Raw genomic sequence first — 26,072 nt, 5'->3', positions numbered from 1 at the left:
ACAATTCCACAAAAAAATAAAACAATCACATCATTGTAATTAACTTATTATGTATTGCGATGTTTGCATCTGCCTAATTTCACGTTGTTGTAATGGGTCCGAAGGAAGGTGGCGACACTCGTAACACAAGTTACCTTAGTGCGAGTGTTTAAGCACTCCTTTGTGCACAAATAAATAAAATAGAGTATCACTGTGTCCATTAGGAGATTTCTGCTGTATACACTTTTATATATGAAATAAATAAATTATTATTATTATTATTATAATAGGAGTAGAGTAGGGCCAACTTCAATGAATCTCCTGGTACTATGTGCGATACGTTTTCATCCAAATTTTTTGTTGTATTAATGATAACTACTATACGTAAATAGCCCAGTAGGTATGAGTTCGAATCCCAGCACGCTGTAATAACCGACCGACCTACCTAATTAAAATATCACTTGCTTCAACGGTCTAGGAAAACATCATCAGCTCAGCTCTCAAAAGTGTCTGGAATACACCAATTCGTACTGGGCGAGCGTGGTGGACTACGGCTTTAACCCCTTCTCATTGTGGGGGGAGACCCGTGCCCTGTACTGGGCCGGTAATGGTTTACGATGATGGTGACATACATCGGCAATTCGGTTACTCAAAGCACTTTCTCTAATGTCCATTTGAGCGATGATATTTTTATGGCAGAAATTAATAGGAAAAATTGCTCGGAAAATTATTTTGTCAAGATAACGTAATATGTTGGTAGGAGAGTTATAATAAAACAAAAACATTCAACCTTATATGCAAATGTAACTCGCATTTTGTCATATCGCGGACGCAACAGACGATCTGCGAGAGTCCACAGAAATCATTGAAACGTGATTTTCGAGATCATGATTGATGATGATAAATTCACGGCCCCTCGCATTTCACGTTTGAAATATCTGACAATGATCTAAATTAATATTTTTTTTTAATTTGCAGATGATTAATAAGCTAAAGCGTGAGACAAGTCTCAATAGCTGAGTGATTAATGCCCCGTGTTTGTAAATCTATCTAATCCGAAATCTACAGATGTAAGATTGAGTTTAAGAATGCTGACCAAATTGAATGAAGACTTTTGTACTGGATTTTGCACAGCTAAATTTAATTTGCCATCTGCAGGGCTAACACAGGCTGGAGACAAAAATTTTATCCCCCGATTATATCCCCTTACAAGGTATATAATAAACGTGTCCACCCGCTCAAGCACGGGAACATGGAATAGGAGAGGTTTACCCCCGTTTTATATTACACATATATTATTTGGATATTGTTGGCAATTATGCGCCAGTGCTCAGAGAGTTGATAAAGTTTTGGGAGAAAATAAATTGTTGTCCTTTCCCGGAGAGATAATTGTCTCCTGCCCATGCTAGCCGTACTGAATGTTGCATTCGATTGAATAAATAAATAAATAAAATAAATATACTATGACAATATACACATCGCCATCTAGTCCCAAAGTAAGCGTAGCTTGTGTTATGGGTACTTAGATAACTGATGAATATTTATTAAGAATAATATACATAAATACTTATAAAATATAGATAAACACCCAGACACTGAAAAACATTCATGCTCATCACACAAATATTGTCCAGTTGTGGGAATCGAACCCACGGCCTTGGCCACTCAAGAAGCAGGGTCGCTGCTCACTGCGCCAATCGGCCGTCGAATGAAATCCGAGAAAACTCCTGAAGTCATAGAGTCTTACTTAGTCATCATCGTCATCATCATGTCAAGAAATTAACGTCCACTGTTGGACAATACCACCATGTCTTATGCCGCTTGGGTCCAGCGGCTCGTAGCGAATTCGTCCACCTTGTAGGCAGTCTACCAACGCTGTGTTTACAGGCGAAAGGTCGCGATTTCCAGCATCTTGGGACCCCAATGTCCATTGGTAATACTCCACCAATTGCCAGTTTAGCTTCGCAACTCCTTGATCTATATCATGTCACTCTGTCTGTAACTCTAGTTCTTTTACGGATCTCCTCATCCCTGAGCCTTAGTCAGCGACCACGATTTAGAGTTATCACTGGCAACACGCACTGTTCGAAAACTATAAAAAATATAAAGTAGTAAGAAATCTGCAACTTTAAAATGTAACAGCTTGAAATGAAACGAGAATACTTCTATTCGTGCTCTCGGCTACAATGGCTACTAGGGGTTCTTTAAGGAAGTTTTCCTTTTTGCAGGCATTTATTTGACTTTCGTCGCTCGAAAACCGGAAAGACATTTCCGCTTAAAAATTTGTTACTTACAGACTTTTCTAGTACTTATACTGGTTTCCGACTGACCTAAATACAGGTGTAGCTACTTTATTTTACTATGGTTAGTTTGATAAGTATACAAGTGGCACCAATCACATTGGCATGAACTTCATACATACGTAAAAGCACTGCCTACCTTAATAAATATATGTATGGATTGGTGATCCCAAACCACGACGCTTGGATACACTGCGTGCTCTTCTGCGGAGTGGCGGGTGAAGCTAGCGGCCCACGCTCCGCAACCAGTTACGTCCGGAGCGAGCGGCCACATTTGCATTGCGCTCACCATGATACCGGCGTGCCAATTCGGGACGTTGAACTGCAGTAAAGTGTAGGAGAAATGGTCTAAAAGTATTTTTTATTGTTATAATTGTCGGTGCGAGCAGAACGCCCACCTGATGGTAAATGATTAACCATCGAATGTAAAGAACAACACTTCATAAGCCTTGCAAAGAACACGTCCGATATAGTGCCGCCCTGTGTCATCAACCTGAGGCGTAGGTGCTAAGCCTCATGTGCCTGTTATTACACCGGCAACCACACCTTTGAAACCAACAGTATTGCAAAAATGCTGATAAGCGGCAGAAATAAGCATGCTGGTAGTACCTAGTTCCCTGGAAGGTATGTCACAAAAAGCTCTACTAGTGCTACTACTACGTGTGCATTTTACCGGGGTTCAGGTAAAATGCACAGTTGTAGGTATTTTTATTATTTAATAACAAACTAGATTCTGTTTCGTGTTTAACAATCTTTTTGAGATCCTATGGGTACGGTTTGTTTTCCTGGGATTAAAAGAAGCCTGTGCTACTTTACGTCCTTTCAACTAACTCTATGCGAACATTCAAGTTTATTGGTTGCTTAGTTATTTCTTGAGGGAAGGACAAACAATCAACCACACTTCCGCATTTGTAATTAGCTAGGATTATTAAATGCAATCTTGCAAATTTTTACAATTTAAAATTTCAAAGTTATGAACCTAAAAGTACTGTGTTTTAGACATACGATAGTAACGAATGGATACAAGCATAATATTTAACTTATTTGAGTACAATTAATTCAGGTTTTCAGTCTGAGAAAAATAAGTTTGGTTGATTTTTTCATGGAATACATTACTTATAGTCTCTTTGATCCTATTTGAAAATGATTAATTGATGCATCAGCAGAACATGTTGGAACTTTATATCCTTAACGCCAATAACTAACACATATTTAGCAAAATAAATATTTAATTTCATTTGATAAATGTGAAGACATTAAATACTATGGAAAACAATAAAAATAGCATTTGCCGTTGACTGTCAAAGTTTCACAAAGATATAACATTAGTTTATACACAAGTTCTTTAAATCATACAAAGTCTGCCCGTTGGCAATACATCTACGGTGTCGTGAGACAAGTCTCGACAAGTACAAATGCGTCGACTCGCGGTCCTTATTAAAATATTATTTATGAAGTAGGGCTGATGAACAGCCACGCGACGTCGCATTGAGGGCGCCGCGGGTCCCGGAAACTGGCTGACATGTATAAACATGTTTGGCATCGCTACAGTAAGCATTCCGATACGAGGCGAGACAAACTGGATATTTACTACTTTAATCAATGCCATCACAGTTTTTTACCTGAATACGAGAAAGTCTTTGAGCCGTGCTGTATCGCTATCAGTATCGCTTTACCTTACCAACAGACTGACTATAATATACCGAGTGACAAATCTAAATGTCAAAAGTTTAAGTGTTTGTGATTAGCTCCGACAAACAGTCACTGATAAACATTGCGAACGTATACTTTTATAGTACAACTCATTTATACGCACTCAAATAGGTTCAAATAACCATGATATGATAAGAATACAGTTGTCCAGCCCACCTCCCCTCGCGGGCGTCGTACGAGAACTTAGAGAATGTTACGGAGAGCGGGCAGAAGATTTCTATCCATCAATCCTGGTGATTATGTGTAAAACCTCCCTTTTCTGAGACCTTTAGTCCAGCAGAGGACTGTTATTTCTTGAATACCCTCTAATGGAAATAATGTTAGTAGTGTACGAAGGGTACATTGCCGAAGATCTGTTTTGTGTGGAGTAAAAGGATGGAAGAAATTATAAATTACACCATACAGATTCTCCTGCTTTTCGCGGAGTATAGCAAATTAAGCTTAATTTTCCGAATAGGTGACCGTATGGATGACAGATGACAGGTTTGGTTAGGTTCTTAGGCGGTCATGCTCATTTCCACGCAGCACATGTCCAATGCCATTGTTATCTTGCCATTTTTATGTGCCTGGACAACGTTTAGCTCGTTGAAAATGCTATAGAGCTCGTAGTTCGAACAGTTCTATTTAGTTGTTTGATAAACCCGATAAAGAGACTCGATCCTATAAAAATAACATCGAAACAAGCATCGATGATTTTAGGGTAGCTATCGGAACATCCCTGATCTACAGAAGCATGGTGACCACACAATACCGTCGTTTCGTGACTCGCTCCCGTCAACGGCGCATTGAATCTTGATCTCAGCAACACTAACATAAATTTGCGGTCAGGAAAGCACTCGTCACCTTAAAACCAATCGTATTCCTTGCCCCATTAGGCGGGATAAATTCCAGACTGTCAGTAAAACTGTGACGTGAGATAAGATCAGTGCGTCAAGCAAGGAGGCAGGTCTTTCAATTATTCACAGCAAACGCTGTTACGGGGATCTGTACGTTGCCCTTCGGTGTACGCAAAAAACAATGGCCTAACTTATAAATATTTAAGCATTTACTTAGCTAATGTGACATTCATTGCTGTTGCGTTCCAAAGGAGGTTCCGACTCAGTGGTATAGTCGTGAGTCGTGATTAAGTGTTCATACTTAACCACAAAAAGTTTGACAGCCGATTGGCACAGTGGGCAGCGACCCTGCTTTCCGAGTCCAGAACCGAGCAAAACTGGAAAATGTTTGTGTGATGAACATGAATTTTTTCAGGGTCTGAGTTTATATGTATACCTATAAGTATTTATGTAAACTATTCATAAAATTATTCATCAGTCATCTCAGTACCCATAACACAAGCCACGCTTACTTTGGGGCTAGATGGCGATTTGTGTATTTTCGTCCGTATATTTATAATTTATGATATCGCAGCGGCTCCCGCGATTCGTTTGATGTTTGTCCATCTGGTTGGGGGTCGACCAACGGTGCGCTTACCGGGTTGCCGCTCCAACACCTTGGAACCCCTACGTCCATCCTTCTCCGAGCGATGTGCCCCGCCCGCTGTCGGTTACTTTAGTAACTAACTGTCGCTTCTTGCCATCGCTCGCTGAGTGACTGAGCTTTCTTATTAGCTTAAATTTTCTTAAAGGCTTGTTAAAGCTACCAATCTCTACTCTTGGCCAGTGTGGTGGACTATGGCCACCCTTCTCAATCTGAGAGATGACTCGTGCGCTGTCGTTGGCTGGGCCGGTTTCGGTTGATAACAGTTTATTTGACATACTCGAACTGCTATATTGCTGAATTTTTTTTTAATAATATAAATATAATACTGTTTTAAGCGAGGGTAGTAAGTTATACCTACCTGTCCACTTCAATATCGGTTTTACTCAAGATGGTTAGAGACTTACACTGATATGGGTTCGCGGTAATTTAGCAGGGCCGAAGTAAGTAGGGTTCGTTTCCCAGAATCTAATAATTAATGTTAGTGAGAAGATTCCTAAGTGCCAATTGTGCTTGTTTTTATAAGTTTAACTTCCGAAGTACTCCAGATAATTAGCAGGAAAAAGCAATTTATAAGTTTTTACATCTCAACGCCAACGCTGTTTTTAGAAAAAAGACAACGTCCACATAAAAGCGATATTTTCTATTATTTTAACTAGCTTTTACCTGCGACCTCAACTGCTTGTACCCCGTCTTGAAAGTAATCAAGTCTATCCGTTGCGGTGTTACTGTGTAAAAGAAGTAAAAAATTAAAAAAATATCATTCCTACTTCATTTATTTGAATACTCTCCCACTGCTAGGGTAGGCAGAGAGCATTTATGCCTTCGTGGAGTCCTCGTCACTACTTCAAGCGTAGGCGTATTGTAATCGATGATTTTTACTGTTTTTTTTTTTCAATGCTGCATCGATGGATCCTCTCAATTGTTATATAATTAGCTAAGATATAAGAGCTATAAAAATACTGTTTACTAAAAGGTATCATCTCATAAGTAAGAACTCTGTTGGTCAGATCAGACCAGAGGAAATGAAATGAAATGTATTTATTTGTTTGAATATGTGATAAAATGTTCTTAACAAAATAAAAAGTCGCAACATTTCCGGTCAGGCAACCCCAACATACAAAAATTTGGTCAATTATATGTAAACAATCTAGTTCTGAGGCTTAAAATGCAGAAATACATCAATTGAATAAAATACGTTGCTCGATAGCCACTTTTTCAATGTATTAGGTGAAATTATAAATATAGAAATTTCTTCTCCAATTTAGGTTTCAGGCAGTGCTTTTACGCCGGTGTGAAGCTGTCATTACTACATAGCTTATATATTTGATACTACAAAAGGTTCTTATTTCAAAATCACAGTGACTTCAATTTTATTTTTGTAGAAATAATATATATATAGAAGTTGCAGCTCATTAATTTAATTACTAAACTGTTCATCATCATTCAGTCTTCACTATTCTCCGTTCACTTTCAATGACTCGTGTGGCCGCGCTGTAACGTTGTGGGGACGCTTGCATCTATTTATTTCTCCATTGTGTTGTGATGTGAATTTCAACATAAATGAACGAAGTTGGAACAAACTGAAATAGCCCGCCATTAATAGAAACTTTTATTACCCACGTTGTCACCACTCGCCACCTTCTGACGGCGCCGATGATATACAAAAAGCCAAGATACCCACGCTTTAGCAAAATGGAATTGAAATAAAATAGTCATCAACATCATCAAAGGTCTATTAATGGTCCACTACTGGACACAGAGACTGACCTCTCTCAAATTTGAAAGGGCTTAAAGATATATGGTTAAGCTGGTTGGCAGGCTTTAAAGATTATTAACACATCTATGTATATAAAAGAAATTTGTGTTAGTTACACCATTTATAACTCAAGAACGGCTGGACCAATTTTTATGATATTTGATTTTTTGGATTCCTCTTAGGCCGGAGTAGGATAATAGGTATTAAAATATAAGATTCATCGAAAAAAAATATCCGCGGTACGAAGTTCGCCGGGACAGCTAGTTATTGATAAAAACCGGGAACGACAGCCTAACTTGCTTTCATAGGTACCAGGGGGAATACTGCGATTTTTTTTCTCTCTCTTTCTCTTTGCATACCCTGCTGTCAGATGTTGCTCCGTTTATGGGTCATCTGCTTGGTCCGTCAATAATTACTATAAAAAATAAATGAAATAAAAACAAAATAAAATGGGCCTAATATCACTAGAGTGTTTTAGAGTCGCAAATCCAGTCCTTATGATTTTTTTTGTGTGTACTGATACCAATTTATCTTGTACTAAGGCTACTCACAAATTCAAATTCAATTGAATATATTGTTCACATCAAAAATAGTTACGATAAGACGCATGACCAAGATGTGAAAACGCATCGCGGTTTACGCGTAAACTGTGTATCTTTGCCATTTTATAGCGATGGGCAAAACTTAAAACGGTTCAACCCGCCGCGTTGGAAATAATCTAAGCTAACGATTTTTCCAGTTATTTTGAACCGCTCCTCGTTAGGCGAGCTGTGGCCCACTCATTTGTTCAGCAGGCTGTTTGGCGCAAGATATTGTACTTTTTTTTTATTCTACCACTAGTTAGCCCATTATTTTAGTTATGAATAAAGCTAGCCTTAGGTTACTAATGATACATAATTTCACTTGTAGGTAGTCACAGCATGCACTGGTTAGTGTGTACGATAACTTTATTTAATACAAGGATTTAAATGAAAGAATTCAACTACCTTACATACAGAAGAAATAACAATAAAATATAAGTATGTAAAATTTAAACAGAAATAGCAACTTAAATAACCAATATATTTAATATTTATATAAATATTTGTTATTATATTGATTATAATGCCCTTGCCGGCAATCTCATCTGCAGGTAACGATGCTGTCAGATGATAACAGGCTAAACTGTTAGTGATAGGGGTTTCTACTTGACATCGTACCTAAACGCTAAATCACTTACCGTGGTCCGTCAATTACTACAAACTATATACTTATACTTATTATAAAAAAGTAAGTAGAGCAAATTTAAGTGGAATAGAGGCTATGTTCATGAGACGTAAGCTTAGCTGGTGCGGGCTATATATATATATATATCTTGTACGTATGAATGACTCTAACCTTCCTATAGCCGTGTTTTACTCAGAACTGCAGGAAGGAAAGTGAAAATCTGGTGATCAGTTTCTACGCTTCTTCTTTCAAACACGAATGTTCAACAGCATCCAATGTACGAAGCGGCAGGTGGGAGGAATTTGCATGGCAGGCTGGAGTGGCGTAACTCTCGTTAAGACCTTTGAGGAACATCAAGTTCAAGACCTCATCACGAAACGCCTTATCAGATAGACCCAGCCAAAATATTCCTACACCTCCACGTACAATACTCTTTCAGATATTTATTTAATCAAAGTACCTAATCCTTTTAAGGTTCAATCCGAGACCGTATTACGAATCTTATATACAATATGTGATCTTTGTGGCCTCAGATCTAAGTGAAACCATTTATAAATATACTAGCTGACCCGCTGATTTATTGAGGAAGGTTTGAGACTATGTAGCTGTACGCTGCATCCCGTAGTAAACGCGAGTGAAAACGCAAGGCATAGGCTCGTATAATGGTAGTGTTTTCAAATCTTAAAAACAACAATATTATTAATATGATAACGTAAATTATTTGCTAAATTTTTTTTTTATGATTTTCATATTTTTTCTTTTTAAACCTTCCCTGGACTTCTTCGTATATTTCAAGATCTGAATTAGCCAATTCGGCAAAATTTTAGTATGACTAACTAATAGCAATTAATTAAAATAATTTTAATAGATTTTTATTATAACGGTGTCTTTTTAATTTCAGTGTCAAAACCAATTTGGATTTGCCAGTCACATTCGCTCACAATATGTCCGACATTAGTGTGGTCCGCCGTTGACGGACACGTCAAGGAAGCTCATAGCATAACATATAAATATATCAAAACATATTATATCATAACTATAAAATAATAAAATATTTTGACCTTTTGGAAAAGTCCTATTTGAAAGCAATAGTTACAACTTTAACTTATGTAGTTACTTCTAAAGCTTTGGATATATTAGCCCCGAGACGTTTGTGACCCCCAAAACGCACAGTCAACATAAGGGTAGGAAATTAGCATTGCAGCGTGCGAACTACCGCGGGGGTGGGCGTGCGGGTGGAGTCGCGGAGGGGGAATGGGGGGGTGGTCTTGAACTTGTGTCTCACGAGACTGCGCGGCGCCCAGCCCTGCGGAGCTACTAGGGTAGCATCTCAGCTACAGAGCTTAGATAACAGCTTACATGTTACACGACTATAGTATTATCTGTACTTCTATACTAATATTAACTATTGTCCGCGTAATCCCGTAAAGCTTTCCCAGGGATTTCTTTAGGTAATAATAAGAACTTTACTTGTGTTGAGTTGACCGTTATTTTTCCGATTGTCGTTGCTACCACACTAAAGTCTTTAATTCTTCGGGTTCATATATAGCCTATGACACTGACAAATGATGTGGCTTTCTTTTAGTAAAAGATTTTTCAAAATCAGTGGTAGTAAACAAAATTGAAATCGATAAACCACTGGACCGATTTTAATAATTCTTAAATTACAAAGCTTTTATCAGCAGTAAAATAAACAATATTTGAACCCTAAACCTATATAGACGAAATTTCGCATAGAAATAGTATCCCGGGGAAAGACATAATTACCCTTTACTCCAGCCGAAGGAACGGTACCCGCAGGATTTTATAAAACCACGACAACAGTAGAGTTCGTTGCGGGCAAGAGAGTGTAACATGATTATAACATTGTGTGTTGTTTGCAGGTATGGGCGGCGAGGCTTGCGCATGCGCGCCGGCGCCCGAGAGGCCGCTGGCGGCGCCGGAACCAGACCAGCTCTACGACCATCACTCCTCCGAGGAGGAGCTCGAGGTGAGAAGCGTGACGTTATAGTCCATTACTGCAGCGGTCAGCCAAAGAGGCATTCATGGCCGAACGTGTAAATCTTGTCAAATTGGGTTACATTTTTACAATTAGATATCTTAAGGATCTCTAATTTTTTTGAAAATATTTATATTCTATGTTACTTTCTGATAAAAAAGCTTTCTATTATTTTGCAAGCCTATACGGTAAAAACAAACAAAAAATTCTCCTTACCTCTGTATGTAGAAAGACTTGTAAATAATAAATTTGAGCACAATTTTCATCATTATTTTTCGGCAGTTAATATGAAGACTCTATTAATACAAATTGAGTGGAGTTCTTGCCTTCAGAAGCTTTAGTACAAAACTTGTTCGTTAACATTCGAGGAGTCGTTTTCGAGTATTAAACTCTGTATCGTCAAAGTAGAATGGACCTAATATAACTCTTTTTAGAGTCACAAATCCTTGACTTCGGATTTTTGTTTTCAAAACGTTCTGTCAAAAGCCCGAGCTAAATATTGGAGGCAAATTTGAGCTTAACACTATTGCAAATAAGATCGATTCCGATGTTAAAGTGTTCCAAACTCGAAAACGACTGCTTTATTACGAGCGAGCAAATCTCGTACTACTACTTCTGGTGATTACTTCTCCCGGGCAAGCTGAAAAATTCCACGAAACTTCAAATTAAGACACAAATTAATTTGGATCTCGCTTCAATATAGGCGTACTCTGGCGAGCGTGACTTGAACTTTCGTTTTCCTTTGTTTTAGTATTGCCGCATCCGTGCTCCGCGGTTAGCTTGGGCATTGACCACAAAATGTTTTTTTTTTGCTGTCTAACTCTCAAGCAATAACCAGTGCGGTTTATTACGAGCTTGATATGACCGGATTCGATTTCAAAGCGTTGTAAACTGAAACGCAAGCTAAACTGTTTTTCCATTTTAAATTTCTTGCAATATTTAGTTGCCTCAATTAATTTATTTATTTATTTATTTTTAATTCAATTAGTACGGTAACAACAATAAAAGTAATTAAATAAATAGCAGATTAAAACGAGAACAAAAAAAAAAAGAAAATACAAAAATAAAAACAGAAACAAAAACATAATTACAACAATTCAATCAACTTACTTACAATAGTGTTACCTAATAATCATTATACTATCTTCTCAAAAAATCTAAAAATAGTTAAGCCAAAATCATCAATGAAATTAAACATAACCAAAATATTCATTGATCCAATTATACTATTTTTTATTTTACTTTTCAATAGTAATTAAGAAAACCTTACTGCAAATTGGCGCTAAGCCGAGAAAAATTTACACTACAGCTACAGCTGCCGCATAGTCAGAAATATGGTCTTTCCCAGTGAGATTACAACTACAGTAAAATATTAAATCAATGGCGTAAATAACAACTTAAATATGTTTTCTCGTTGTGAAGAACTTCATAAATAGATTTAATATTTGTTTTTGTTGTTTCAAGGAAAAGAAACGTTTGTAAGTTTTAACTGCAATTTGTTAAAGGATTAACTAAGGCAATATTGGATAGAAGCAGGCGTTACTTTGCTGAATTAGCTTAATTTTCCATACTTACTCCGCAAAAACCAGGAGTATCTGTATGGTGTAATTTATAATTTCTTCAATCTTTATACTCAACATGTCAATATCTCCTAACGATGCTGTAATGCTGCAACTGTACGTAACTTGTTACTTTGTAAAGTCAACATGTCCTGAGGGTGCTTCGGCGTAGGAATGAAACGTGCGTACAGAGTAGGTACATTGCCGAAGATCTGTTTGGTCTGAATATAAAGATAGAAGAAATTACAAAAACCATGCAGATTCTGCTGCTTTTCACGGAGTAAAGCAAATCAATTTCAATTCTCATAATGGTCTTTATTGTTCGCTATATCACTTGAGGATTTGAAGTGGTTCAAATCCTAAAATAGTTCAGACGCAACTCAACCGAGAGCTAAGATAAAATAGATAGATATATAGAATCAGGCACCAGTTATGCATCGAACATAATTTACATGGAGTGAATCAGTTGAACTCACGCGTGTGAAATTCCCCAACATTCCCCCATTTGCTGATGATTTGTACGACCCTCCCGGAGCACTTGGAAGGGTGAACCGGAATAACAACACGGGTGGTCTTGTTCGGGACAGCTTTGCTCCGTCAACTACTTACACCTGTACCTTCCTTTTTTCTTTTAAATAAACCGACGTAAACTTAGTCCCGAAGTAAACGTAGCTTGTTTTATGGGTACTAAGGTAATAAGTCTATGAATAAAATACCTACAGAAATACTTATAACATATAGATAAACATTCATGTTCATTACACAAACATTTTCCAGTAGGAGGAATCGAACCCACGGCCTTGGACTCAGAAAACAGGGTCACTGCCCACTGCACCAATCGGCCGTCCTTTGTTACAACTAGACGTACTTTGCAAGTGCAACTAGTACGTACCTACATTGTGTAAATGTAAGAGGCTAATTTAGTCGTAAGTAAGCGAAAAAAATAATGTACTACTTGACTAAAATGTAAAGATAGATATAATTTTCTTAACACATGTAAACGCACGCCTTGCTGCATCAACTCTAAAATAAATTAAAGTGGCATAGCTTCGAAATAGGTAGATATACCTACAGTGTTTAATCATACTGCAAGTGGCAAAACCTTTCAAATGTCACAGCGTAAATAAAACTGCATAGCTTTTAACTTTATGCAAAAGAAACTGTTGAGCCATGGCTCAATAGATACCTACACTTTCGCATATTTACCATACAAGTAACGATAACTTTAGTTAGGAACTAATTATGAAAAAGAAGTTTGCGGGAACACAAGCATACTTGGAGACCCGTGCCCTGTAGTAGGCCTATAATGTGTTGATGACTATGGTGAATCTTGATTTGGATGAGAAAACGAGGGAATACGAAACGTCGCTTTGCGCGCTGGCAATAAGTGCTAACAATATTTTCACACATGCACAATGTGTAACAATAAAATACTTACTACAGTTTATCTACATAAATATAATAATGTATATAATCTGCCGAAAGGTTTCAAACAGAATAAAATTTAAATTTTAAAAGGATTGTGTAAATTCATATTATCACTTTTATCCATTGTATGAAAAACAAAAACACGAAAACTTTATCACCATCACGCTCTTATATTTGTAAGGTGTAGGTACTCAGTTGAAGTATAACAAAACATTCCATAAATATTTCGACATTATAGCACGTATGGTTGGAAGACTTAGAGAGTTCCTTTACGAGAAGACTACAATTAATTCAACTAGCTATATGAAGAAAGCCATGGCAATATCCCTTTATACTTACCCTTAGGTTCGTTGTCGGCGCCTCACCAACAGGTTAGATCGCACTAGTGCAGCGATAAGACAATTGCTGGCCGGGAATTGCTGATGCAGTAATTGGCAGCCATTTTTGCCGACCGCACCTGAATAAATTCACGATTGTGCCACTATGGCGGAAAATCGGCGAAATTGGTTGCCTAATGAAGTTTGGGACATCCTTCTCTTTCGGAGGATAATTGGGGACATGCTGTCTTGTCGCCGACGCCGTGTAGCCGATGTACTCGTAAGGTGCTAGAATCAACACTTTTTTGCTTCTGTAAATTAATCAGTTATATATCAATACTATAAGTCCTTCTCGACTTCGTCCGCGTATAAGTCAACCTTAAAAGATAGACATATGCTGTCGCAGACTTTTTTAGAACTTTTAAAGGGGAACAACTTTATCTTACATGATTTTATATCAATTTCGCACGCAGCGAAAGCTCTCAAAAGGAAAAAAAAACACGATGTTGTAACATTATTAATTAGTGCGTAGCCTTCCTAGACAAATTGGCTAATTAGTAGTTCCTGAGATCATCGCGTTAAGTAAACAAACAAAGAAGCAATCAAACGAACTCTTCAGCTCTATGATATTAGTATAAGATGAGTGCAAAAAATAATCAAATTTAATTGTAAATATGTTTTTCGACTGCCTTTTAATTAGGATTTTGAAAAACTATAAAACCGACTTCTTTGTTCTTCAAGTAATGCGATCTGTGTTTCTGTCGTTACAAATTAAAATACAATTAGTTCCTACTTGGTGTTCAATTATATCTACCTACTTACATTGTGCATGTGTGAAAATATTGTTAGCACTTATTGCCAGCGCGCAAAGCGACGTTTCGTATTCCCTCGTTTTCTCATCCAAATCAAGATTCACCATCGTCATCAACACATTATAGGCCTACTACAGGGCACGGGTCTCCAAGTACGAATTGGTAAATAACGTCTAGGTTTCCGTTACACTCTTTCACGTGTTTTCATATTAACTGTCTTTGGGTTCGCTGAACATAGCGGTATAAAAGGGGAAAATTTGGAACCTAATTTTATAAAAGCAGATTTTCAATTTTCAGAAAAATAGACAATAGCAATATGTATGACTTTGATTTTACGATAACAAAAAATGATTTCTCTGGACGCATTACACACGGAGGAAATTTGGTTATACTCTAAACCTTTATTTAGTTTTGTTCTAATCCAATCTAAACGAAGATTAAATACTAAAAGATGAAGGTATAGTAGAGTCTAAAGGCCATAGTCAGTGGCCATAACAGTGTCATACAAGCTTATAATATATATATTGTCTTACTAGTTTAGAAATTTAAAATTTATTTATTTTACAATATAAAAAGATTTTCAATCACGATATTTCTATATCAATTAAAGTACCATATTCTATAGGTACATACTTTTGGCTTTAGCTTAGACTTAAAACTTGTTATTTAGATTTTATTACAGTTATTAATTTTAGGAGTAGTAATATAGCTTTAACAATTCTTGACTCTCCGTGGTAATATAAAGTATGCCATAGTAAGCCATAATTCTAATAGTAATTCATAATTAAGATCTGTTTAGCTGTGAAGCCTTATAACTAACAGATATACCTACACACTTTCGCATTCTCAATATTTGTAATAGATTATACTTTGTTTAATTACCTACTAAAATCCTACTCTGTTTTTCCTATTGTGTTTTGTTGCTATATTTTGTTTCTATTCTATTTCTATTGAATAAAACGAACCCTATATGTTCTGTACTAGAATTCCAGCTTTTTTAGGCTCGCATTGGGCTACGTAAATCCCAGCTCTAAGACTGACATATGAACTAGTTTTTAGACACCACGTAACATATAACGGAAAATCAAATAATTTACTAGTTACTTTACACGTCGTTGCACTTAAGTCGCTGGAAGTTCAAATTGCATATCCCGGAAATGCCAACATGCGTTAGTTAATGCGTATTTACGTATTTACAATTATTCAGAATTTGACATAACATGGTGCGGTGTGTCGGAATAAACGTTAGTCGACCTCGCAGTGTGCACTCACCTCATTTACACCAATATCCTGTACAGACCTCTGACCCAAGTAAGTACAAAAGGGGAAAAATAAACCAAGCTGCTCATAATGGCAAAGCTTCCCGATCAAATACATAGTGCATACTCGTACTTTGAAAGGACCCCTTTTAACGGCGATTTTAGTGGGCCTCTGGCGATGCTCGTTACAATAATTAAAGGTTATGACTATTCGAATTGGTACGTGAACAAAATTATGCAGTACGGTTTAGGTGCTTACAATAGTGAAGACAATTTCAAGTATCAAAAAATGTAATACCAAAACAAAATTATCCTTATATTATTTTAATAAGAGTTGCAAATGGTGTAATCCCTTTTTTATTTTGCCAGGAGCTTGCTGTAGAAGTGTGGATGAATTTGATTTATATTTTGATACATTTTTCTTGCACGATGCTACCGAGTATCGATAGTCGAAACTCGAAGCTGACGTTGGATTAGGAGTTTAGAAGTTAAGTACTAAAGGTATATATATATATATATATACACACCTGTTCGGGTATATATATATATATATATATACCCGAACAGGTGTGCCAGAAAAGTTTCTCATACATAATATGGTAGCTCTATTCCCTCACCCTCTCGAAGGGCGCTATTATGGTACGGCTTGGCACCCGCGCACTTCCCGAGAGGCGAGAGGCAATAGCGAGGGCTGCAGAGTGTAATCAACTCGCAGCTGGCAACAAAGTTGCTTTGGCGGTCTTGTTTTTGAATTCTAAATACCTGCAGAAGTCTCAACTCGCTTTTGAAGCGCGGAGTAGGTTCCACGATACATGCTAAATGCTCAAGCGTTAAATAAGTTTGCTTAGCTAAAAGTTTGCTCTTAAACATTACACAGAAGGCTTATGCCCGTTTTCATTAGCGAAGAAGGCATTGCCTAGATAAGTAACGACTAATCTAAGGAGATTCCTAGCCATACATCAACCGTTAACCGTTCGTAATTATCATCGTAAAGTTGTTGAATCGCTTCTATAGACCATTTCCATTAGGCATTCGATTTAGGCGATGCCTAGGTTTGCTGAAAACGGGAATTAGTGTCTCAACGGACGAGATATCTAATCTCGCGGTATCGCTTTACGTGATCAAATCAGAGTTGAAGTGCACTTGGTGCTGCGGTGGCGACTAGAACCTAAATTAACTACGAGTTACGACTCCTTCAAAATACCACATTTAACTTTTCACAGTTATGTGCGTTTTTAATTAAAACACGTAAATATCACTTGCTTTAACGGGTAAGGAAAACATAGTGAAATCTCCATAGTGTACGCAGAGTCTTCCAATTCTCTGACTTCAAGATAGGAGGAGGTTATTTCTATTTTATAAACCGAGTGAATATATATTCATATGATGTTATTTGGTTACTGATTTCTCTTTTGTTTCTTTGTATTCTCTGGAAGGTCGTCTCGGGATCAGGAAATCGATGGAAACCCTCAAATTTTTAAGCCATGTATGCACAGTATGTGTGTTGAGCAATCGCAAATTAAATGAAATCTATAAATAATTCATGTGTGATTTATTTTTACGATTTGTTTATTTTATGTTTGAATGCAATAAGATGTATCACCTAACTAGCCTGTTTATTGATAAATAATATCTGACGCTGTAGAAACTTCTATTTTATCGTTTAGTTAGGGCTTCCCAACGGGAGCGTCGTAGAAAGTACGAAAGTGCACCGCGAATCGAACTTTCTGTACTTAAAAAAAATCAAGAAAAAATATTTGTTTTGTAGTTTTTGTTCACCGGTGTACGGAGTGGGTTCAGGACAACTCTCCAACTCCCTCATTAGTTTCACATACAGTTTATTAATGTATTTGTTTCAAATTCATAATGCATTTATTTTAATCATTTTGAAATGTTAAGTCTGCCTGATTTTAATGTTCTCTGGCTCTGAAGGTAGTCATACAAACAATCGCTCAGATTTAAACTACTAATCACATAACCAGTGGAGTTGGTAATGAACGTAAAGATATTAAAATATGACGGCGCGGGTGAATGCCCTCGCCGCGGATAGCAAAAATGAGTGGAGGAACAAAAAGACAGCAAGGCAGCGTTCACGCACGTGGTTCACACGCCCGCGCCGCCAGACTTACAATACCCGTAGCTATTTCTTGTGCCACTATTGCCCACACAGACACTGCCGAAATAGATTGTCTATAGTCCTAGTGTTGGATATTGGATAGATGCAGGCATTACTTTGCGGAATTTCATGGTATACAACGAAAGTAAGTACTTCACCATCTCAACCAGTGGTTATCCGAACGTCCACTGCTGGACTCAGGTCTTATGTATTCCAGAGTCAACGTTACTAGTCCCAGCGACTCGTTTGATGTTGTCTTTGGACCTTGTTGAGGTTTGCCGACGCTGCATTTATTGCCCTTCCGGGACATTATGACTCCAATATCCATCGGTTCTACGAGCTATGGTGCCCCGCCCATTGCCATTTGAACTTCACGTCTCTTCGAGCTACGGCGGTAAATGTAGTTCTTCTACCGATCTAATTCTTGGTTTGTTCACGTAGAGATACTCCCAGATTGGCTCTGTTCATTGCCAGCTGTGTCTCTGAGCCTCCTAATGAGCGCCAAAGTAAGCGACCGCGTTTCAGACATGTACTCATTCAGTTAAGTTAATTTTCTATCATACTCAAAAATCAACCAATCCTGCACGGTGAAATTAATAATTTTTTCAATCTTAAAGATTGAAAAAATTATTAATATACACATATCTTTAAAATACACTCTCTACTCACGTTTGACTTTACAATGTTTGGAAATTGTTAAGTCAAATTCTAAGTAGGCATAACTTATAAAATCACGCAAGTGCTAATCACAAACATGAATCTCAAACACATTGTCTTAAAGTAAAGTATTCCAGATATAGATACTAACTACTAGCGCTGGCTTTAGTAATGACGAAGTCAAAGACTTAAGTGCCATCGAAGTGCTATTTGAAAAAAAGAAACACTAAAAGTATTTTAATCGAACTAAAAATTTCTAAGTTTATTTTCAAATAGGGCTTTTCTGTTGGAAACGGATCTGGTAGTAGTTGATTGTGAGCTTATCGCTTATATCGAGGAGAACCAGCACGAATCTCTTGACATAGAAAAAAATATCCTTTGTAAATAAACAAAAGGTTCCACAAATTCCTCTACTGGAATTAAATATTTCATTTTTGCTGTTAAATATTGTTTCCAAAAAAAACCTGCCTATTCAGCTGCCTCAAAGGTACCGTCTCCTAAACGAAATTTTTATTAAAATATTTGAAAGCTGACAGGCCTACCATTTTATTATGTGCACTAATGTAATGAATTGCTTTTAGAATTACCTAAATATTGTAGCTTACTTAAGATAGGTACTTACTAGATTTTAATAATTTCAATGAACCTATAATAAAACAACTTTCAATTTACGTTAGTTGACCTGAGGTTGATCTTAGTTAAGTGATAATTCATCCTTGACTTTTCAAACACCTTAATGCATGGGAAAACCTGTTCCGACGACATTTAAACCGTAGAGACCATAATATCTAGGCTCGAGGCAACGGTTTGATTAAATTGTACCAGCAAGTGTATATGTACCCCATTACGAGAACGTCTAATGCCAGTTGCCTCGCTTTAAAGTAATATATTCCAGTATAATTTCTTTAATAAACTACAGTCGGCCGTTCTAAGTATATGCCTCCTTGTAGGAGATGGAGCATACACCATCAATCAAAAGTTGGTCAAAATTAACAGATAACCAAATTCTAAGAACCGACTGCTGCCAAGCTGGGGTCTCTTTTGATGCTATTCGCGAGAAGCTCGCTAAGAATTGTGTCCTAGGGCTCGATGACATCCGAGAAACGTCTAACATTGATAGTGGCGTCGTGTAATCAAAATTTGTTAGACTACGGATTAGTCCTTAGGTTCCAATGACAAATGACGTTAGGAGTCGGAGCAGTAGTTAGTTTGAGATTTGCTCTTGAAATACACTCCGATCCTGTACTCCTGAATCCTGGACGATGGGTTACAAAAGTGAATGGACTAATCCCTATTCTAACAAACCCAGATTACTCAAAGCCACTCTAACTCTAGATGCGAGCCTCGAAGGTGGCTACCAATTAGAGTTAGGGTGACATAGGGGGAACTTACCCCTTATGTCATGGAGCTCTCAACTTCTGACGTAGCTTCGCGGCCAGTCTGACACCCCTTTAAACCCTGTGATGCTACAGACATTCCGAGACAACAAAAAATATGTTCTACTACCGTTTCATAGCCATAAATACGGTTATTTTTCATTTATTTCTCATTTGTATAGATGTCAGCACATCTATATTTTAGTTACGAAGGTAAAAATTGTTTCTTTGTACGAAATCTTAATGACGAGAAGGTGTCCTAAGATCCATTAGGCGGCATTCTTTTCAAGAGCAAGCCTCCAGTTTTGCCGTTCTTCGTCTTCATTTGGAGTTTACTTATTCGTTTTGTGGGAGCGGGACGTAACTCTCGATGTTTCGTTCTTATTTCGTCTGCCTCTTACATAACATTTGTTTATCTTCCGCCTGGTTGGAGATTAGAAATTCCTTTGTTTGTGCCAACTTTGTGCCCATGTTTTAATTGTACGAAGGATATACTGCTGGTTGTACATTGGCTGCTAACGCGAGGGCGACCAGTTTAACTTGCACGATTGCAATAATATTTTGTTGAGTTTGTTAATAAAAACTTTCTAGATGAAACGAGCATCATAAGCTACCAATGAAAATAAGTAATAAAAATGCTACGTCAAATCAACCAATAGTCTCTTACAAGTTACGTGTATAAGAATAATAGCCGTTTTATTTTTGTTTTTTTATAAATCCCGCGGGAATCGTATATTTCCAGGAAAAAAAGTAGCCTATGTGTTAATCTAGGATATAATCTATCACCATTCTAAATTTTAGTAAAATTGGTTCAGTAGTTTTTGCGTAAAAGAGTAACAAATATCCATTCTTCCATCCAGACAAACTCTAGCACTTATAACATTAGAAGGATTAAATTTACAACACAAACATTATTTCATGACAGTCATTCATACAAACTTGACTTTATAATTCTTCGATATGAGGAAAAGAGCGCAAGAGAGTGAGAATGACAATGGTGAGTGAGTGGTGAGAATTTATTTTGCAGAATCTGCGTGGTGTTGCATATAAAACTTACAGTCAATCTTAAAAAAGACAACTAACTCCCTGCCTCTAGGATTGGCGATAACGTTTGGTAAACATAAGTATAAACACTCGTACCAGAAATGATAGATTTGATTCAAATTGTTACAATATTTTCTCTATAATAATTTCATGGTCCACCAATCCGCGCTGGGCCAGCGTGATGGGCTACGGCCTTAACCCCAGTTGGAGAAGACCCGTGCCCTGTAGTGGGCCGGTAATGGGTTGAATTAGGAAATCATTAATCATAAGGTTTTTGTTATAATTTCTTTATGTTATAAATATATAAAAAAAAATCTAGCTAGAGCGACGCAGTCTCGAACCACTCTTGTGAAATCCGCCTTAAGGATAACGGGACAATAGATCTGTTATGAAAGAAGGGAATCGTGTGATATAATGCGGCAGCTTCGCCTGAGCGCTTCGTTTTGCTTCGTACCTTTCGCCAGACTCCTAAAGCCTCTCCGAGCTTCCTTTCTCTGCGGAATAACTCCCTCCTTTAGTAAAGATGCAACCATTTACAACAACCACTCAAACGTCTCGTATTAGAATAAATCGCAAACGGATCCCAAGAAAAATAATGTTAATGCTACAACAGACAAAGTAATGAGAATTCGGCTTCTTAGTAAAAATTAGCCATTTGAATCGCGCCGTAAAGCCTCAATATCTAGGTACAGTAAACTACCTAGCTATTACTCGCGTTTTTCGTCCTTGTTTTGTATACTAAAGTTAAACGTTAGACGTCGTTTTTTTCGTCCTTGTTTTGTATACTAAAGTTAAACGTTAGACGTCGTTTTTTTTTGTAAATTTTTACGTTAGTTTGTAATTATTATTATTTTTAGTCAAATTATTATTCATATAGTTGCATTATAATAAATTAAATAGTTTCAATGAATAGTTAGAATGTGGCAGTAGTAAAAATTTAACTCATGGTTAGGCAAGCGTCAATATTAATGGCATAGCCTAAAATGGCTATATCTATACTAACTGCTGAGGCAGAGCATGTTTATAATCGTTATTCAAGTCTCTAGGGGAGTCTGCCCGAAGGCCCGGGGGAAAAATGGGTATATCCGGTCAGTGTCTTATTTGCATCTTTGTTGTCCGTAACATTTACAAACCGATACCTTAATTGGTAAATCGGTTGAAGTTAATACTGGAGTACAATGAAAAATAAAACGAAAATCCCGATGATGTTTTATAGGACAAGGTTTTATTTTAGACTAGCGACCCGCCGTGACTTCGCAAGGGTGCGCAATATAAATGCTAAAGTGGGGCATTTTGGAGTGTATAATAATAAAATTCCGTAGTATTTTTTATTATTAATTGAATCTATCTCGTGAGGTTTAGCAAAAAATACGTTCAGTTCAGTATTGAATTTCTTTGCTTTTCTCGACCTTCATCTTGAAACATTCCTGCATATTGCTAAAAACTGTATAGGTAAAAATCCGTTGCGCAGTTTAAAAGATCTAAGCTTACAAACAGTGGGATCGCTGTTTTATACTATGTAAAAAATAATAATGAAGACTGTTTCATACACATACAACAATGTTTAGTTATTCGTAGCTATCCAAACGCCATTCCTGAAGTGAAGTCGGCTGGTATGCCAATTAAGGTATCGGAAGAGTGCTTCAAATCCGCCAATTACAAAAGTCGTTTTATTTAGCGTATCAAAGGGAAGTTGACCTCTAAAAACTCCAATTTAAGCCGGCCACGGATAGGCGCGGGTAATTTTTAGCTAACTCAAATTTGCAGCGGGATTAGTGTAGTCGGCTGCTCTCTTTGTGTTTCAGTGAACCGTGGAATTCGGGCCGAGACGCCTCGCACGCGTCACTGCTGGTCAATATACCTACTGCTCACGTCTACCCCACTGGATATTACTAAAGTTTTACATTAGATCTTCGGGACCAGATCTCTAGATTATGATTAGATTTGCAGAGTAGATTTGCTAAATATTAACGTTTTCTATCCGTATAATAGCAGTGTAGCCTAGTGGGTATGAGTTCGGCCTCTCTTCCGACTTTGACCCAGGTGCATATATCGAAGTTTATCTTCTTCTTCATCTTCTGGTGCCTCTCCACTATTGCAGGTTGGCTGTCGTCTCGTCATATAGTTTTCGGTCTTCCGCCAAACGGAGAAATTGTGCTACGTTGGCGATCCCAGTTACGGATGTATTTTAGCCACATCTTTCGTCTTCTCTATAAAGTTCTCTTTAATATAGGTACCTACTCAAAGGCGTATGAAGTTTTCTCATTCCGAGAGGAGACCCGAGCCTTCGACTAGGCTATACTATAATAATCCGTCGTAATTATTGTCATTCGTTCTAATCCAATTCCAACCTCTTGTCTTCGTTCAAGGTCACTTCATGAGCTTTGTTATGTTTGATATTAAAAGAGGGCTGTTTTACGTATTTTCCAGCCAATGTTACATTTAGGATGGCTGTAGTGGTTAGTTTCGGGTAGTTAGCGGTTCTGTTCCAACCTTCAGAGCATATAAGCAGAACGTGTAGCCGTCGACATCAGTAAAAAATTCGTTATACTTAACGAATTTTTTACTGATGTCGTACGTATGTATGTACACAAGTATCTAACATAAGTATGTACTTATTACAACAAGTTGTGCCGTGTGGAGTCACCACCTCCACTCTTCTCATTTCTCATGGATGTCGTGCGAGACGTCAAACGAGACTAAGGGAATATGACGGAGGTAGCAGCGTCCTCTATGCTACTACTGCCATCTACTGCGATCCTTCTGACCAACCCGTCTGCCTGTCTTGTGAGATCTTAATTCCGACATTAAACACACCCCAACACAGGCATCTATGGCGACGACGGTCCCACCCCCATTGGTCTAGGCCAAACGGAGAAGACCGAAATGTAACCCGTCTGCCCAGCGTAGTGATAATAGGCAAATAGAAGACTTATGATAATGATGACTTCAATAAGTAAAAATTCTGTGTTTGTGCATTTAAATAACATTAATAATATTTAGTATGTGTATAAAACAACCACACTGCACAACACATAAACGTAAAAGGGTTCGATGTGTGCTCAACGTCATCATAACCGTTAACGCCCGTGACCGAAAAGGTTTTATCAGCACATAATCGCCCGGTAATTTATGCGATTCTATTAAACCTTGCTCAAGTTCCAACCCTTCATGGGTGGAGAGGACAGGCTGTGTGTGTTTTTCTCGAGTGGACTCTTCGGGTCTCGCACAAAGAAAAGTCTGTCTGCGATTTTGTAACTGCCGCTTAGCTCATCGTCGTATAATTATTTGATCGTTATCAAAGCAAGCAAGTGGTTTTACGTAGTTCCTACAGACAGACGGAGGATTTCGTAGGGAGCCATCTACTTTAATTACCTCCCTCACCTGTGCCGTCACCACCACCATTAAATGCTGGGCACAGGCCAATCGCTTAATAGCGAGGGCCCTAAACCCTCGCTACAATGCTAACTATCGAGGTATATATCGGTGGGCTTAATTTGCTCTGTGAGCACGTCTTATTTGTAACTTTAGAATGGTACTACGAATTTTTTGATAGACAAAACTAGGTAAACCTAATAACATTTTTGACCCCAGCCGGAAGTCAAACCCAGGATTATGTCAAAATCGGAAACTAGCCTAACGAAGCAGCAGTTTCTGCAGGAAAAGGGCAAGCGGAGTAAGTCTTGGGCAACTTCGTTTGCCGCTGCTAGTTAAAAATAAAGGAGGGGCCGACCGTCGCCGTACCTACTAGGCCGTACTTAGGTTTTCGCCGGCTATTTGCAGCTGTTTTTTTTGTGGGAGGGCTGGGGGGGCGACCACTCGGGCCATTAATTCAGCCGTGTAATGACGCTTTGATAGACGACAATTGCGAGTTTGCAATTACATGCTGAAATATTCAGCAAAGACGTCGCTACGCTGAGCGTCTGCCTCTAACTACTGCGCTTTTCTTTGCCTCCCCTCCAATCACCCCCGTTAGGAGACAACTCCTTCAATCACGGCAACATTGGATCTACCTGGGAGGGGGCAGTTTTATTGTTGTACTTGCCGCTGAAATCCGTTAAAAGCTTGTGACGGTTAACCACGGCACACCATTCGTTTCTCACATTAATCAAAGTTAAAACCTATAATTAATAGATAGGTATAGCCAAGTCATCTCAGTGATTTATCATCAAATTTAATTTTACCCAAAAACATTGCAGAGCCAACTGTTACTAAAATTACCTTATATAACCTGCTCTCTTTCATCTTTAAAAAAGTACGTATATGACAAGTGTAATTAATTGTCTGTACTTTCTAGTTCCTTCTCTGCAAGCTTGACTTCCTCGAAGTTTCATGGAAGAGTACCATTAGTTACGGGCGTACAGCAGTAGCTTGCAACCCGGTAACACGTGAAGTAACGGGGGGTAATCCGCAGGTGATCAACGGCAGCCCCGCGACGGCGGCTACGGTGGCGGCGCGGGGCGAAGGCCGGCGGCGGGGCGCCTCGTCGCCTGCGCGTACGGCGCCTGAGAAGCGCCGCTGGCCGGCGGAGCCCTACGACGACGAGTTGGCGGCCAGGGCGCCCTCCTCGGACGATGACGACACAAAGGTACCTGCGCCATTCCCAAACGACTGCTAAAAGGAGTAGCTATATTTGTTGCGAATAAGATATTATTAGGCTAAGCACCTACGCCTCAGGTTGATAGACATAGGGCGGCACTTTGTAGAACGTTTCCGTGGCCTAAGATATGTTGATATGTTTATAGGCGATGGTTTTCCACTTTTCCACTGCTGCCCCAGTATTGAAGCATTAAGACTGCAGCTGAGTCTTTTTTCTTGAAAGTGGCAATGAAGATAACAGATTAACGCAACAGACGTAGTCTTCGACCGAATCAAACCTACAGTAGGTACCAAAACGTCTACAGGTTTTGAAGTCTTTTTCGATTGTATTGCTACAATAAGGCACCGTAGGCGATTTCCCTACATGTTTCATATAGGTACCTACTCTACCTAAATGATCCTTTGATTAGGAACCTTTTCCACGGCGTTGATTGTAAGGACTAATGTATCTCATCAACATTACACTAATT

The 26,072-nt window shown here is 38.2% G+C and overlaps 1 protein-coding gene across 1 annotated transcript in view; it reads left to right on the top strand.

Moving 5' to 3' along the window:
• Nucleotides 1-26,072, top strand: part of LOC120627315 — a 79,781-nt gene that overhangs the window by 35,083 nt on the left and 18,626 nt on the right. Inside the window, exons 4-5 of the mRNA XM_039895280.1 lie at nt 10,320-10,426; nt 25,418-25,591. Of these exons, the coding sequence (XP_039751214.1) occupies nt 10,320-10,426; nt 25,418-25,591 (281 nt within the window). The remainder of the gene's footprint in view (nt 1-10,319; nt 10,427-25,417; nt 25,592-26,072) is intronic.

The sequence above is a fragment of the Pararge aegeria genome, chromosome 11 (genome assembly GCF_905163445.1).
Source record: "Pararge aegeria chromosome 11, ilParAegt1.1, whole genome shotgun sequence".
Taxonomy (NCBI): Eukaryota; Metazoa; Arthropoda; class Insecta; order Lepidoptera; family Nymphalidae; genus Pararge; species Pararge aegeria.
Note: the sequence above shows the minus strand (reverse complement) of the source record. Positions and strands in the feature narration are given on the sequence as shown.